Below are 16,985 nucleotides of genomic sequence, written 5' to 3' on the forward strand. Positions count from 1 at the left end.
TTTGCTGACTTATTTCTAATTGAAAAGTTTTGAACTGACTTGAACTGGTTTTGCTCTTGTGGCTAAACAACTGTAAATTGTTTTTTGTAAATAGTATCTTTTGTGTTTTTCTCATTTAATGTGCCCCAATTTAGCAGAATTTAAGAGGGGTGTATGTAACATAGTCAATCTGGTCTGCATTAAATCCAGCTAAAATGGAATTTACGCCACCTGCTGTGGTTCAGGTGCACTTGCATTTCATAACAAGACGCAAGGGATTGTGGGGGATCCCCAGAGTGACTCGGGATTCCCCAAAAGGTAACGTCTGTCTGAATGGGTCTGTGGGCTATATCGGGATAATAGATAGGAATAGTGAATGAAAAGTGAGCTGGCTTTATTTGTTTGTTTAGTAATTGTCTTAGATTGTATTCGTCATGTTTTCATTAGGTTATGTATTTGCTTTATATGTTTCGTCGCCAGTCATTAATGTTTAATAGTAGCTAACCTAGCTAACACGAACGTGGCTCCGTCTCTCTAGAGCGGAGCACGCGCCGTTGCCCACAGAAGCTGACAACGTCCTCTGTCCCTTTGTGTGAATGCAGGTATGTTACAGTGTGTTGTTAATGAGTGTGTTATTAATGAGTGAGTTGTTATTATTACTTTGTTATTGAATTGTTGTAAATATGAATAATTAATTAGTTAAGAAAGACAGTGTCAATCCACTATACGATCACTGTTTCTTTAGTTCACTGTTTTGTATATTATTTAATGTGACTGTATTTAAATGGGTAACGAGAGTGACTCGGGACTCCCCAAGAGAGCGGAGCACGCGCCGTTGCCCACAGAAGCTGACAACGTCCTCTGTCCCTTTGTGTGAATGCAGACACCCTGATGCAGAATAAACAGTTGATACCAGCCTGCCCAGCTCCAGGGAGATTCATTGACCAGGAGACATCTCACAGGGGTTACATGTGCATGTGTATTTGTGTGTGTGTGGGTGTGTGTGTGCGTGTGTGTGATTCTGCCTGTGTTTGTATGTATGTGAGTGTCTGTATGTGTGTGTCCGAGTGTGTGTCTGTGTGTGAGAGTGTGTGTCTGTGTGTGTGTGTCTGTCATTCTGTGTGTGTGTGTGTGTGTGAGTGTGTGTCTGTCTGTGTGTGTGTGCGTGTGTAAGAGTGTGTGCGTATGAGAGTGTGTGTCTGTGTGTGTGAGTATGTGTGTCTCTGCCTGTGTGTGTGTGTACGTATATGAGTGTCTATGTGTTTCTGTCAGTGTGTGTGTGTGTGTGAAATGATGTCTTAGTTTGCATGCATATCAGTGGAAGTTGAAGGGTAAATCATGTTTTATTAACAATTCCCAAATTATTTCCCAGATTTTTCCGGGTCCCTGCTCTTTTTGTTTGATGAGAAGTAAAAACGCCTGTAAATAACGCCATGAAGGGTTTATTGTTTTGAGTTGTTTGACTGTTTAGCATTTTCCTTATTGATTTTGATGTGTATGCCTTTTATATTGTATTGTTTGAATAAATATAGACGTTTTATACTACTTCCGCTGAACAGATAAATCGGACTTTTATTTTGAAAGGTTAAAAGGAAGCGCACTTTTCTTTTAGGTTAAAATGCGAACTCTATGGTATAGATTACGGACAGATGCGCATTTTATAACAAGTTTAATAGTTGATTTTACCCGTATGGGACTAACTCTGTTACGGTGGTGATGAGGTGGTGATAGTGTACGAGTTTTAATTAATGTATTGTCACCTAAAAAAAGAAAATAAAGGAGAGTCACCAGCAGTAAGTCTTCACGCCAATTCATATGATCCGTTACAACGCTTATTGCTGTCAGAATACGCAGGCGAAACAACAGATACAATAATAATAAATAAGACTAGAGGACGCTTTTTACAATTCATAACAGCATTGTAGAAAAGAGATAGGCCTAACAAACGGCAAAGATACGTTGATCAGAGACGTATTTGTAATTATAATACGTCAAATGCAAACGTAATCTGGAGAGAAATACGTTTCAGTCAAACGTAATTTGGAGAGAAATACGTTTCAGTCAAACGTAACTGCAAATTGCATTTTAGGTCTGGGGGAACGTAATTTTTGTGATACAGGGTTGCATGATTCGCGACAGCTTGAAGTCCTTGTGTTAACTTTTAATATGTATTATTATCCCCAGTGTCTTTTAAAAAACTACCACTTGTAGCTGCTGCAGTAGGGATCCTATTTAGGATGACCATATTTATTAATCTGCCGACTCAACACAACCTTGGTGTATTAAAATTAGACTATTGGCCATGGGGGAAATGAAGGGATTACACTGGAATAATTGCTCATGGAGATAACTTGCTTTACATTTGTTGCATTTTTACATAAAAATAATTTTTCTCAAGTCTAGAAATTTCCCCCCCTTTGACAGAAATGGTGTATCTGTCAAACACTTTTAAACACCTTCTCAGTTCACAGAGCAGCAGCAGACTGTTGGAAAGAGCAGCAGACAAATCCAAACATCGAACAGCCGGCAAACACAGCCAGGCTGTGATGTCATTAATTGACAGTCAGCAGCACTGAATCAAGACTTAGGTAGGCTGAATGATACGTTGTGTTTCTACCTGTCAACCAATGAGAGGAGAATGGATTATAGTCGATACAAGACCAATCTCTCACTGAGATGATATTATACTGACACGGTACAGCAAGGCCAAGGTCAAATCTGAGCAGCCCTGGGATGTGAGCAAGCTAAAAGGGATTGAAAGGTTTTTTTAAGACCAAGATGTTACTGGTCAAATATATTCTGTGTTTGTCTTTTGTAACAAAGTTTTTGCTTAAACACAGAATGTGTTAAAGTCGGAGAGCCATGTTGTTGTTTGCGTAACCTGTTGGCACATGGTTCTGAGTTTTAGGGTGACAGAAAATGTCCCTCTATTCATGTGTTCATTGTTTAGCTTGCTCTTTACTCGTGACATACTGTATATATAGAGAATGCAACACTGGAATGAACTCAAAATCTTTGATCCACAAACATAACCAACATGTCACATGACACACTGCTGGGCAGCCGACACCAGAACAAACTGAAGCTGCAACCAGATGTGTTTCGCCCGCCTGTTTATTCAGCTTCCGGTGAGCTAACGTTTCCAGTGAGGAGCTATGTCAGGAAGCAGCAGCAGTCCCACAGGGGATAACAGGGTTTTCCACTGTGACCCTCCAGGTGCGGTTCAGGGAGAAAGGTCACCACCCACATCCTGCACTGTTAAAAGGGACTCCAGATGAAGAGGTTTACCCCAAATGCAGAAGTGTGAACACTTTCATTACACAAGGGATTATGGTATGTATGTAAGAAGAGAAATCAGTACACGGCACTAGTCCCGCCCCCCTGAAGCTGTAAACCTATAGGGGAGACACTGAGCGATATTGTTACTATTAGATCTCACTTGACATACATTTGACTGACCTAAAAGCTAAATGACACATCCATGGCACCATTTAAAACATAACGGTGATCAGCCTCAATCAAACATGAATAACATGTTTTATTTGCAGTTTAACATTCAGTCATAAAGACTACTTATTCATTTGTTCTTTAGTTTTGGGCCATATCCATCCCATCCATATTCCTGTTTGCCTCCATTACCCTCAGTTTAAATTCTGAGGCAATTCCTTCTTCTAACCAATTCAGCCTAAAGCTACCCGTCATTTAAAGACATAATTTCTTTTATCATCTCAATGATTTTACCTGAGAAAATTCAATAAAAAGATTGAAACTTTGATACAAAAAATACACATTTATTTTGTTCCAGATACAGCAACAAGCATAATTCAAGGAAACAAAAAAATACCATACCAATATATACAATTCATGTTTCCATAAAGCTGTGTATTTGATACACACTTAGTCAAACAAGCTATACTGCAAGTATCTACACAACTTTTGTCATTGTAAAAATAGCTGTTGTTTATGTCCACTACTTTTAACAAAAAGAAAATATTTGAAAACCTAAACAAAAAAATGAAATTTCATTTATTAAAAGGGAAAACCGACATTATACAACAGGGGTCAGATTTCACACATATGTTATAAATGACACTAAGTCACTACGGTGACCTCTTTTTGGACCCGGTCAGAGCACACAGTCCAGTTATTTAAAAAATGCATCCCATCGTTGAAAGATTTCCATAGCAGTGTCACTAAAAGGCAACAGCCCACCCTAAGGTCCCTTATTTCCTTCTTTGTATTGTATCAATGTGAAAGTGATAGGATTAGAGTATCATTATGAGAGTTTTAGGTGTTAAAGTGCAGGCGTTTTAATTTATTCTGAAACAGGAGCTTTACCGAGCTTTCCTCCTCATGATATAGGCTGAACAAAACACATTGTGGTTTCATGCTCTCCATCGAAAAAAACTATAATATTTTCCTGACCAGCCAACCCGACTGTCAATCAAACATCTGGTCCGAAGCAACCACTCCTGTATGTCACCATTACCCTGGACCTTTAAACCTTCATATTTGACCTCTTAAGAATAAGTTGTTTTAAGTTAACCATAACAATGTAAGAGCACCTATACAGACATCCATCGAACTGAAGTCTGAGGTATACTCCACCTGATATGTCACACGGTTGAACCCTCCTGTTATGTTGCGGGTCAAATTGACCCGTTTCAAATAAGAAAAATCTAGGAACAATATTTGTATGAACTTTTTCTGTATAAAACTTCTTCTGCTTGCCTTATTTAGTGTAATCAATGTAAAAAAAATCAAATAAATAAAATCATGTATTTGCAACCCCCCCCCTGCAGGTTTATATTATAGAAATGATGTCCGGGTCAAATTGACCCGTCAGTGAAAGTGGAGGCTAAAAGTGGTCAGAAGTGTCAAGATTAGACCATTTCATTCCTTGTAAATGTGGGACAGTCTTTCTTACTCCCTCCCACCATGTTTCAATACCCCCTCCCCCCCCACAGACACACACTTTCCCCCTAAATACACCTTTATTGTACATGGGACACTAATGTAAGGGTTTATTTCATGTCTCTCCTTATAAATATGGTACCATAGGATTTCTAATAGACTGACTGAAAGTGGAACACACCCTACTTCATCCCAATCTCAGACTGCACCAAGAGGACGCTAACCTTTGGTCATCTTTTATAATATAATTGATGTATCTTAACATTCTATATAAACATAACTAAAGTTTACTTTCAATACAAATAATGTATGACTCATTTGGCTTGATTTTGAGTGAGTGGGTCAATATGACCCTGAACAGCACAGGTGTCTCATTTCTATTTATCTACATCACCGCATAATTTATTTTTTTACAAAATGCAAATTAAATTTTGGAGGAAATACATGTTGTGGTAGACGAATGCAATTTGTATGTAGATTGTCCTGATTGAACTCTGATCTATGGAGGGGTGAATAACTCCATTCCACTAAAAACTGATTGAATTGTTATTAATGACATTGGTAATGAGACAAATTTCCCCTTGGGGATTAATAAAGTATATATCTATCTATCTAGCTATCTATCTATCTAGATAGAAACTATAGTTATTAGGATTTTTTGGTTTATGACAACTTTTGGATGATTCAACATTAACCGGGTCAAATTGACCCGGGAACATCATGTAAGAAACGAACATAACAGGAGAGTTGGTGCTTTGATTCTACTACAACAGTAGAAGATGACACTTATTTGTCCACAGAATCTTATGAATACGAGTATTATTCTGACCAGAATTAGCAGATCTAATCTTATTTTCACTGTTGATATATCACATACGTTTTAATCCAACATTTAGAGTTAATGCAACTCGTGTTTTGAAATGAATAGAAAGCTATTCTCCTTTTTAAGAGTGATTATATGACCTATATCCGCTGTATCCCATTTCCGATGGCTGCCACACAGCGTTGTCACGGGGGCAGTGGCTGTGACAGACACAAGTCAGGATCACCATCACCGGCCTCCTGGTTGTTTTACCTTTGGCACACTGGAACTCCACCAGGGCGGTCCTGGTTCTGTGAGGGGTACAGCAGCGGCCGTTTGTGCACGAGCCACAGTAGCGAGGCTTGTAGACCTGGACGCTGGTGCAGTTCTTATAGGAGAGGTGGACGGCTGCATCGCTCCTCACCATCCTCTGACACCTACTGCCTGTCTGCAGGGAGAAACAGAGCCATTTACTGAATGCATGGGTACATGTATGTTTTTATGTATGTAAATAATGTCATTCTATGTGATTTTTGAACAAGTATATTTGCTTATATGCTTTACTGCAGAGTAGAAACTCCCACATAAAGAATATGGCATCCAATTTGTGCCCAAAAAGTACCTTTAGTGTAAGTTGCGTGAGCTGTGTCTGTTCCTGCTGGTTGTCACAGGGCCTGATCATACACAGTCGGCTCTGCTTCACCATCTCGCACCGACGGTTCTTATTGCTGACCCGGGTGGACACTCCCATGTCGCAGGTTTGAGAGCAGGCGCCCCACTCTGTGGTCTGCTCGATGCAGTTAAGGCTGGGGTCCCAACCGTCGAAGCGAACTGTTTCCTCCTGACGATAGGCTGAGGGAACACACAGGCGGGCGGACAGTGGGTTAGAGAAAGAAATCACCATGTCACCTGGTACAAAAAGTAGACCACTTGAAAACTTAAAACTTGAAACTTGAAAGCAACCTATCCAAGAATGTAGAAAACGTACAGGCAACATGACGCTTGATTGATTGAACTAACTGAAGTGATTTATCACGTTGCTGTTTCACATTGGAGGCTGAAGTGATAACACTGTTTCTTTCCTCGGTCCTCCTCTTTTCTCAGCTCTCATTCTATTTTCCTCATCCCTTCCTTCCTTGGTTGCTGCTCCCTGACCCGGATCAGGTCAGAGACGTGTACATAACCTTTAAACTCTGTCTCACACTGCAGTGACACTGACGTCAAAGAGGAATGGTTGATTGTATGTGTCCGTCTGTATAGTTATGGTCTATCTCACTCCACGTCACTTCCTACTTCCAGTCTACTCACCCGCCATGGCAAAGCCGCCCAGTGCACTGGCCCCCACCTGGGGCTCACACACCCACTTCTTACAGCACTCTCCAGGCACCTGGACCCTGCGTGGCATGGGGCAGTCCGGTCCAGGCAGCATCACGTCCACGTTGCAGCGCGGCACACAGGCGATCTGCCCATCGCGGCACATACACTGGTACTTACAGCTGGGGAAGAAGGTCTGGCCATTCTGATAGACGGAACCGTCCAGAACACACACATCGCCTTCATGAGCTGGAGGGAAGATACACAATATGGGAAATATGGTGTCTTTTATTGTGGCTTTATTTATTCATATACACATATTACAAATTAAATCATCTCTTATTCACGAGAAGTACAACTGACAACAGGATGAACAGAGCATCTTGGATTATCCTGCACAACATTGTGTCTGGATGTCCACTCACCGGCACAGATACCGGTCCTCCTGTGGACCTCGGCGGTGTATTCACACTGCAGCCCCTTCCGTGTGTCGCAGGGGTTCATTTCAGAGCAGACCTGCCCTTTCTGACGGGCACACACCAGGCAGCAGACGCAGTCATCCAGGATCAAAGGCACCCCTGGGAGACACATGGGGGGCTCCTTAGGGCACTGGCATCTCCGAGGGCACACCTGGGAGCAGACTATTGTAAACACCTGGGTGGGAGACAAAATGAATTGGTGTTTTACTGTTGAAAGTCTTAAAGGCGCTATAATCCAAACAAAATGACAAGCCTAATTCTTGTGATTAAATATTACAATATGTTTTAAACAAATGTAAAACTTCCTCTTCCTAATGTTTATAGGATGCACAAGTTATTATCTTAAACCCCTTCCTAACGAGAGTTTCTGGTGTCATAATATGAAACGTGATCTGTCAGTTCCTGTTGTAATGCCTACCTGCGCTGCAAAGAAGACCAAAAGAGCTCTCTGTGACAGATTGGTCATCTTTCTGTTAAATAAAGCAGAATCCAAAATATCTGCAGTCTAAACGGTTTAGTCGTCTTTATTGGAGCTGAGTCCTTTGGTTCCCTCCTCTCTGGTCGTGGCGAAGCAGAAGGTTGTGATCTCTTTGTCGTTCTGGCTCAGGGCTCGGGAGGAGAGGACCTTATATAGCGGAGCTGTCCTGCTGGCACCATGACGACAAACAGGAAGGAATGTCGGCGAGCTCGCCCAGAGTGTTGGAGGAAGATGAGAGTCACATTTTATTGTAAGATCCTGTCCAAGAGGAAACCACAAACATACAGAGGTTCATTTAACATTCTGCTAAAAATACTTGTTTTTTTATGTTCACATGGTATTTAATTTATAGCTTTCTATAAATATATATATATACATATATATTTTATATATATACATATATATTCAAATATATACACACATATATTTATATACACATATATATATATATTTATATGTATACATACACATATTTATATATATATCCACACATATATGTATATAATTCAGTATATATAAATGATATACCTATTTTTGCTGATCAGTTAGTTATTAATGCACACTTTACTTTTTTCCCCTATTGTGGATTCCCTTTGTGATATATCTTATCATAAATGGCATATGGGGTTCCCTTACTCTGGTCCCACTCACAGTGGGTGGTGACCCTATGACCTCTCTCGTCGAACCCAACCTGGGAGGTCACAGTGGAAACCCCTCTTATTCCTTGTAGGATTGTTACTGCTTCCTAGAATAGATACACAGTGGAAACTTTGGTTCATCAGGAGCTCGGATGAGTGGGAGGACTGACACTGTGGTCGACACATCTGGTCAGAGATGTGTTATGGCTTCTTCCAGGCAGAGGTAATCGGATGGATTTGGGGGTGAAGCTGTCTGGATTCCTGAACCGAAGGGGGGCAGAAACTAAATGTGTATGCATGTGAGTTAGGGTGTACGGGAGTGAATCTATGTTTCTTAAACATCAACCTATAATATTTGGTTTCACGACATTATATCTACGGCATTATGTAATTTCTCCTTTTATTTGGTAAGCGATTGGAAACAAAACGTGTAAACTAAAAGCTATATGTTTAGAGTTCGCCCTGCAATGGTAGTGATGAAAAACATGCACAAGATGAAAAACATGCACAACAACACAAACTGCACCAGTGATACGCTGGAATGTGTGAGCCTTGTTTAGGAGGTTGTGTGTAAAATCAAAAGACTTCAAACGAATGCTTACACGTATTTCTACTACACAGCGTTGTCAGCACTGTATGCATATTAATATTTCAAGGTATTCAATGTGTGTGTGTAAATCAAATTATTTAAGTATGGAATTTCTTTTCGAGAGAAGATAGTTATAAACTAATGTGTTGCAGAAGTCCTATTCTTTATATTCGACATGCACTATTTGGTTACACCCAGTGCTACCATTGTATTTAGTGCAGTATTTGTTTTCTGCTGCCATAGCAATATCTTGCTCTCAGCAAAGTCATCTAAAATATGTGACCAATTAACTAACAACTACCACATTTGACCCGCTGTTTGGAGAACATTCATATGCAGGTTCCTCCCAGCTTCCTTCATCAATACAAGATACTCGTTCGGGACTTTCCTGTCCATCTTTTGAATTCATCACCCAGTCAGTAAAAAAAGAAAAGTAAAAGAGATCCGCTTTCTAAATGACTTCCAACGAGCAGTGGTTTGCTCTGCCGAAATCTGGATCCAAATCTTTAAATTGTTTGCCCGAAGAAGTTGAAGATTGTCAAATCTGACAGGGTTGGTCGTGTGTGTCGTTGGATTTATGCTCCTTTCTCGCTTCTGCTTTGGTCTTTTAAAATTCTGCCTCTATTTGGCTGCTGAATAGTGAGATAAATGAGGAGATGTTGCTGTACCACAGACAATCTTTACAGCTGTGGTACCCACAATAAATGAAGGATTATGGATCAGTCCATTCAGTCTTTCCCTCCCATACATTTATCATTTAAAAATCAGTTTAATTCAATTGATTTTTATTCCTCACAACAATTATTTTCATCTGTCTCTTTCGAGCCTTCTTCTCTCAGAAAGGCTCACGGACTGGAATCAAAACGTCTTCTTCCTGTTTCCCCATTGTTTGCACCTTTTTTACTGTGTGACCACTTTGCACGGTGTGGCAAAGTGTGATATCTCCCAAGAATGAGGCGGGAAGGCTGCATACACACATTCATGGTATCTGTGAAATATTTCCACTCGAGCGAGAAACATTATGGAACAAAACAGACAGAGATGAGGGGAAATCCGTCTGCTGGCCTCAGATGTCTCTGTCATACTCATTGAATGTGTTATAACTCTGTAATGATTCCTTCTGTACACATGACATCTATTGCACCTGTCCATCCTGGGGAGGAATCCTCCTCTGTTGCTCTCCTGAAGGGTTCTTCCCTTTTTTCCCCGTGAAGGATTGTTTGAGAGTTTTTTCTGATCCGATGTGAGGCTCTGGGACTGGGATGTCTTTATGTACAGATTGTAAAGCCCGCTGAGGGAAATTTGTAAGAATGGGCTATACAAATAAACTGAATTGAATTGAAAATGGAGGAAGATGGATGGAGGCGGAGAAGGAAGAATGGACGAGCTGACATACGGCAGCTGACTAGCCTTTTGCTCTGTTGCTTTGTCTTTGTGATCATTTTCACACTAATCTATTGTTTACCCCCAAAATACCCCTCATCCTGCAGTGGGAGGACATGTTTAAGTACCTCTTTAAACTGAGGTTTGACACCATCTTTCTAAACAAAGTGGGATCGCTTCGTGAAAGTCTTGCTTACAGACGTCAGCCAGCGAGCTGTTGCTGAAGGGAATCGAACCTTTTGCCAAGTGGTCGGGCCACCGCTGAGAGCTCACCATGATTCCCTCAGAGTTTACACTGACGGTCCAACATCATTCAATGTTCTCGCAACACATCATACGGTGACCTAATGTGGTCAACGGCCTGTGTGGCGCGGTAGGTGGAGGAGCGTCTTTTGTCCCTTTGCTTCAGAGATCTTCTTCACAGCGAAAACATCCCAGGGTGAATGTTTAATTACACTGACATCCGCGAGCAGATCACGATGTTAAATGCGTCTTCGTGTTTTTAGTTATTCAGGGTTGGTATTTTGTTTTCTTTATAGTTCAGGACGCCAAATTAATGATGGGCCCTTTCCTGTTGAATCCAATGCAGTTGTATTAATGTTCATTATTTCTAAGTAATTTTCTCGCCTGGAATATTCATTCATAACTTTGTGTTTGCAGCCAGCCACAGTATCAGTTCAGGAACACATGAATTCAGAGGAAGCTAAATATTCAGACAACCGAGATACATAGTTACAGATTATTAAGTGATCCTTTCATTCATGATTGAAAGAGGAGAGTTTCTCTCCACAGCTCGGCTTCCCCGTCTGAGACATCATGGTTGCACTTTATCCCTGACCAAAAATTGCATGACTCCCCTTTTATTACGAATTACAACAGAAATATTATCAAAAGGGGCAAGAAAAGGAACAACAGGTGTCGTAGGAAATGACCATACAATCAACACCTGAGCATCTAGGATGAGTCATATTAGGAACCAAACAGTTATGAAGTTAGCTCAAATTTAGCAAAATGACTGGATTCTTTCAATGATGTAATTACAGACACAGATTGTTGTTTGTAATGACGTGTCTCACCATTGCATCTACGCCATGGATGAAAAGCTGCTTTTTTTTCTGCACGATATCATATTTTCCTTCAGTGTCTAAAAATGATCAAACTGAACACACAGAGTTCAGTTTGTGGACCGGTGTGTTATGAGTTTGTATGCAGACTATTGCATTATTTTACCTGCAATGTGGGTTTTTAGTGCGCCCTTCATCCTTTACGGATGCTGCAGAATGAATCACATGGAAACTAAATCTAAGAGTTTATGCAACAGGGAGCAAACTGGATTTAAAGATGGCTTACAAAGGAAACACAGACAAATAAATAAATAACTCAACACGGCTTAAACAGTATTTCCTTTTGTCAAAATATAGTTTTTTTTATCAGATCTTTTACCATTGGCGTCCAGCCTTTAGACACGCAACTCCATTACTGGCTTACAGTCCATATGATATCTGCTGAAAGGAATTTTAATGGCCGTGTTGTTAGACATAAAAATGGAAATGACAGTTTAATGGGATATACACCCAGTGAGCTAAAGCATTGCAGATGTTGCTGCAGAGATGTATTGGAGACCGTTTGTGTTCGACTGGGAGTTCACGTGAGGCTCTGGTTGGGTTCAGAGAGAGTTGAGAAGCTCTCCCTCTAACTCATCTCGTTACCTGACTCTCTCTCATGCACATCATCAGTTTACATCACTTTCTCCACACATTAACGGATGACTCCATATTTTCAATTTGCTCGCCAAGTGGCAGTCAGGCAGCTTGGGAGGCCACCGCAAATCTCTCACTCCGGGTTTATTTGCTGCTCGCCACCGTACATGAGCTAAGACTCCAGGGCGGAGGCAGATGTGTCTTACGGTGGGCGGCTGTGGATGGATGCAACATGAGTTTCACGGGTGGAAAAATCTCACGATGCATTTCAAGAGGATGTCAAAGGCTTTGTGTTCGGTCAGAGCAAACATGTCTGATACCTGAAAACCTGGCGTGTAGAAGAACACAGTGAGAACTAGAACGGGCACTCGGTAGAGCGCATACCTTCGCAAATCACAAGATTGGGCATTGAATTATGAACATGTTGGCATTAGTTGCATGCCAATTGGCCTTTGACCCGATCGATCCCAAAATCTATAAAATAAAAATAAATAAATAAATACACGGCGATCAAAACATAACCTTCCGCATTTTCAATGCGAAGGTAATTATTAGAGAGCCACATGACTCCGTATGTATGAGAGAAACACTTTTACATCGTAAGTGATCACTGTGGAGTGGCATTATAATTTCTGGTATTGTTCATCTTGGTACATGGGTATACATCCAGAAATATCTAAAAGGCTATAAATCTTAAATCTTTTAAACATTCCAATATTTGCTCATGAACTAACAAACATGATTAAATCGGCTAGTCGGCAGATATCGGCTCATTGCTTATATACTGTCTGCGTATGGGTATCCATGCAAGTGGAAGGGGGTGTTCTGAGCTCTTTTCAATAATGGCATTCTACTCGTCATCGTGAAAGCTCGACTTTAAATTGTCCAGTTCCCTCATGACCTTGTGCTGTCTGTGGAAACATACAAGTCAGATCGAGGGTTATTGTTAACACACTGCGTGTCTCTCGGCTGCTCTGACTCCCCGTTGAGTGTTCTCAGTGTTTGTCACAGTTTGCAGCCACTGAGGATCAGGGATGTTTGTTTGAACTTCTTCTTGGTTGAAAACACTGAGCACATGACTGCCACTCGGGGGAGATTTCTCACAAAAACAAACACATGGATTGAAATTCACAGCCACAGGTATTATTTTTAGCAGTGCACAGAGAGCTCCGAAAACAGAGCAAACCCCGGGAGGTCCGACTGTAATGAGGAAACGCCAATATTTCATCCTGGAAGGAGGATCAGATCTCAGCTCATGTTTATATTGAGATTAGTAATCATCACTGAGTTTGACTTAATTTCCTGTTAATTGAATCTTAGAAATAATCTGATAAATGTCATATACACAATGTGCTAACTTCTTCATTCAAGTAAACATAATGCTTATTTGAATAACTTTCCAATCTTTCATAACTGAGATTTAAAAAATGTGGCATAAGACCCCAGTATTCAACCTCCAGATGTCACATTTTCACAGGTTTGTTTTGGGGAAATGGCTGTTAATCTGCAGTGTTTAACAAACATATGAGACAGGCCAATTTGTAAAGAAAGTGACGCAAGTAAAGAGACTTCAGAGCGTCACTTGAAACGGCATGACGACACATTTTACGTTATTTACCCAACACCACTCTGAATATCGGTCCTTTGACTCAGTGTACATGCTGTAAAGTGCTGTGTCACACTGGGACAAAGGATTTTTTGCACCCTGAGACCTCACTCTCTTCAGTTGTTGCTCCTTTCTTGGAGCAAAGTGTAACATGTTCCATTGTGCAATATCTCATTTGTCTGTTCAGTTACATTTAGTTCAAAAGTAGCATTGCAATTGTTTTAATTAAATTAATGATTTCCTGCTACATAATATTTGAAACATGCAGTATATGTTTCTCATAATGTCTCCTAATTTATCAGTTACCCACTCACGACAATCAATCAGTTTACAATCCACAGCGATAAAAGTGACTTTGGGGCAATTAAATAAAGACATTATTGAAAGATCTCCCAACATTTCAGTCGTCACAGTTTTTGGAAGATTGGCTGCAGACCAACTCAAAACCTTTCTGTCTATATCCTGTATGTCATTTTCACTTGATTAACAAAGATTATTGAAATTTCTTGCACACATTTCAAAGTTTCTTCGCCAATATATATATATTTGCTCTGACTGACCTTCTGTCGTAAAGTTTATTGAGCTGCTCGGCTAAAAACCATGGCAACCACTGTCCTGGCAGATCCATACGTTGTGAATGTGTTTACAATTTAGCTTACAGGTCCCATGAACTGCATTTAGCACTGGCATTTGGGGAAAGGGAATGTTAGGTTTCACCTAGGAGTTGGACAGAAATGCAACATTAAGGAGGAGACGTAATACAATTTACAACACCTTTCTTATTTGTTGTTTACTTAGTGAGAATGCTCTGGAGCCAGAGAAGAAAAGAAGGTGAAAGAAAAGATATGAAAAAGGGACCTGGGGTCATGGGTTTGTCCCTCTGAGCTGCCTTGGCCTTTATACATTTTAACAACTTATTCTTCTACGCCGAGAACAGACAAAGACAAACCAGCTGCGAGCCAGCTGTTTTCTATTAAGGGCGGTAAGCCGTTTACAAAATGAATGACTGAGCCTTGTCCTTTCAAATGAGATGTGATCACATCCTTTAGACAATAGATGTCAATAGATGTCATGTGTATTCTGTACACATGACATCTATTGCACCTGTGCACCCTGGAGAGGGATCCTCCTCTGTTGCTCTCCTGAAGGTTTCTTCCCTTTTTTTCCCAGTGAAGGGTTGTTTGGGAGTTTTTCCTGATTCGATGTGAGGTTTTGGGACAGGGATGTCTATGTGTACAGATTGTAAAGCACTCCGAGACTAATTTCTAATTTGTGAAAATGGGCTATACAAATAAACTGAATTGAATTGACTGTAATCACATACAGATGTTCTGTTTTAAGATGAGTAGAAAAGTGGTTGACGTCACAAGACTCATATTTCATTTAGTGGCTGGCTGTCAGGGGCGACTCATTATTATGAAGATCAGCACCATCTTCTGGGGAGGCAAGTGAACCTATATCCACTGTATAGGTGAAGGCAGACATATTTTTAATGAGCGGTCTAAACACAAGTTAACTCCTTCACCTTCCTGTTCATTCCAAAGCACCACCGATGATTCTTCTTCATTTAGTTCTGCTGTTTCGACCGGCTAGTGCAAGAAAACAGGCTTTGGATAGTTCTGCAGACATTCTTTTATTTTTCCACACAAAAAAGGGCGACTGTGGGTCAGTGGTTAGCAGGTCTGTCTTTCAACCAGGGGTTGGCGGTTCAATCCCGCCCTAGTCGATGTGTCTTTGAGCAAGACACTTAACCTTGAATCACTCCCTGTAGCTGTGTCTACGTTGTATGTTGTCACTTTGGATTAAAGGGTCAGCTAAATAAAATGTAATGTAATGTTACGAATGGTTTAATGGCTGCGATGCATCAGTCTGACCACTACAGGGCAGCATAGAGCAGTATTAACAATGTTCTGTCAGGGAGTATTTTTTTCTCTCTCGCTCGTTCTCATATCATAATCATCAGAACAGGAAGTATAATTTATCTCCTTATGCTGCATATGTTTTTCAAGCTGATGCAATTTTCATGGTTACCTAGGTTACATAGTACATAGGTTACATACAGGTTAAACTGATGCACATATTATGTTTTTAGTCCTTAACCAACGGTTGTACACAGTCTGACCTTTAGTTTGACTCTAGCTTCCACCTTAATTTTACTCGGTTTTGGCTGTGAAGCACAACTTTTTCATTGTGATGGCAATACAACACCACTTATTACATCATTATTTAAGGATTTAGTCTCACCCACCTGATAAGCTGTAGAGGATCTTGGGGTAATGCAGATTTAGGTCTGTTTGACTTGGCCACAGTTCTATAAGGGCGACATCACTCCTGAATGAATGGAAACAACATTGTAGCTCGGCCATTAAACGGAAACAAAAATAGATGAGTAAAATATGTTTTGTGCAAAAGGCTTGACATCTAACAGAGCAGGGCTTAAGATATCATCTTTGTAGGCTGACAATCAGGAAATAATAACAACGAACACAAGGAAATGATAGTTAGATTCAGCCTGAGGCCAAAATAGAGATTAATTCAACCGGAAATATAAAAGAAAGCAGCTCATCCCATCTCGCTTCCACCTTTTAAAAATATAAATAAGTATTATTTTTCAACAGAGGAAATACACTGTTGATAACGCCTTCATTAAAGTGCTTCACCTTTGCTTCAACCCTACTTTGGTGATGATATTGATCTGATATTAGCCAATGGAAATTCCCTGCCACTGTGCCACAATAACCGCTCCACGTCCAGTGTTAATGAGGACCGGGGAGATAAGCTTTCAGTCTAAATGGGAAACTGTTTGTTTTGCAGCAGCTGTGTAGCAGCTGCTCTGCCCACACAAATACACACACACACACACACACACACACACACACACACACACACACACACACACACACACACACACACACACACACACACACACACACACACACACACACACACACACACACACACACACAAGCCCTTCACTATAAAGTACAATACACACATGCAAACACTTACACGAGTGTATCCATTTCATTTTAATAAACACACTATCTACAGTCTCTACTTGTTTGTAGTTGTGCGTTTGTTTAATGAGAACACACACAGGCAG

At 40.6% G+C, this 16,985-nt stretch overlaps 1 protein-coding gene across 1 annotated transcript; it reads right to left on the reverse strand.

The window, feature by feature from the left end:
• Positions 1–3,749: 3,749 nt before the first annotated feature.
• On the reverse strand, positions 3,750–8,064 carry LOC130212839 (CCN family member 3-like). Its single transcript, XM_056444080.1, has 5 exons — positions 7,907–8,064; positions 7,435–7,663; positions 7,004–7,258; positions 6,318–6,547; positions 3,750–6,143 (listed from the first exon to the last, which is right to left on the reverse strand). The coding sequence occupies exons 1-5, from the start codon at positions 7,952–7,954 to the stop codon at positions 5,838–5,840; spliced, it is 1,068 nt and encodes a 355-aa protein (XP_056300055.1). The 5' UTR covers positions 7,955–8,064; the 3' UTR covers positions 3,750–5,837.
• Between the last annotated feature and the right edge of the window lie 8,921 nt (positions 8,065–16,985).

Source organism: Pseudoliparis swirei, chromosome 22, assembly GCF_029220125.1.
Source record: "Pseudoliparis swirei isolate HS2019 ecotype Mariana Trench chromosome 22, NWPU_hadal_v1, whole genome shotgun sequence".
Taxonomy (NCBI): domain Eukaryota; kingdom Metazoa; phylum Chordata; class Actinopteri; order Perciformes; family Liparidae; genus Pseudoliparis; species Pseudoliparis swirei.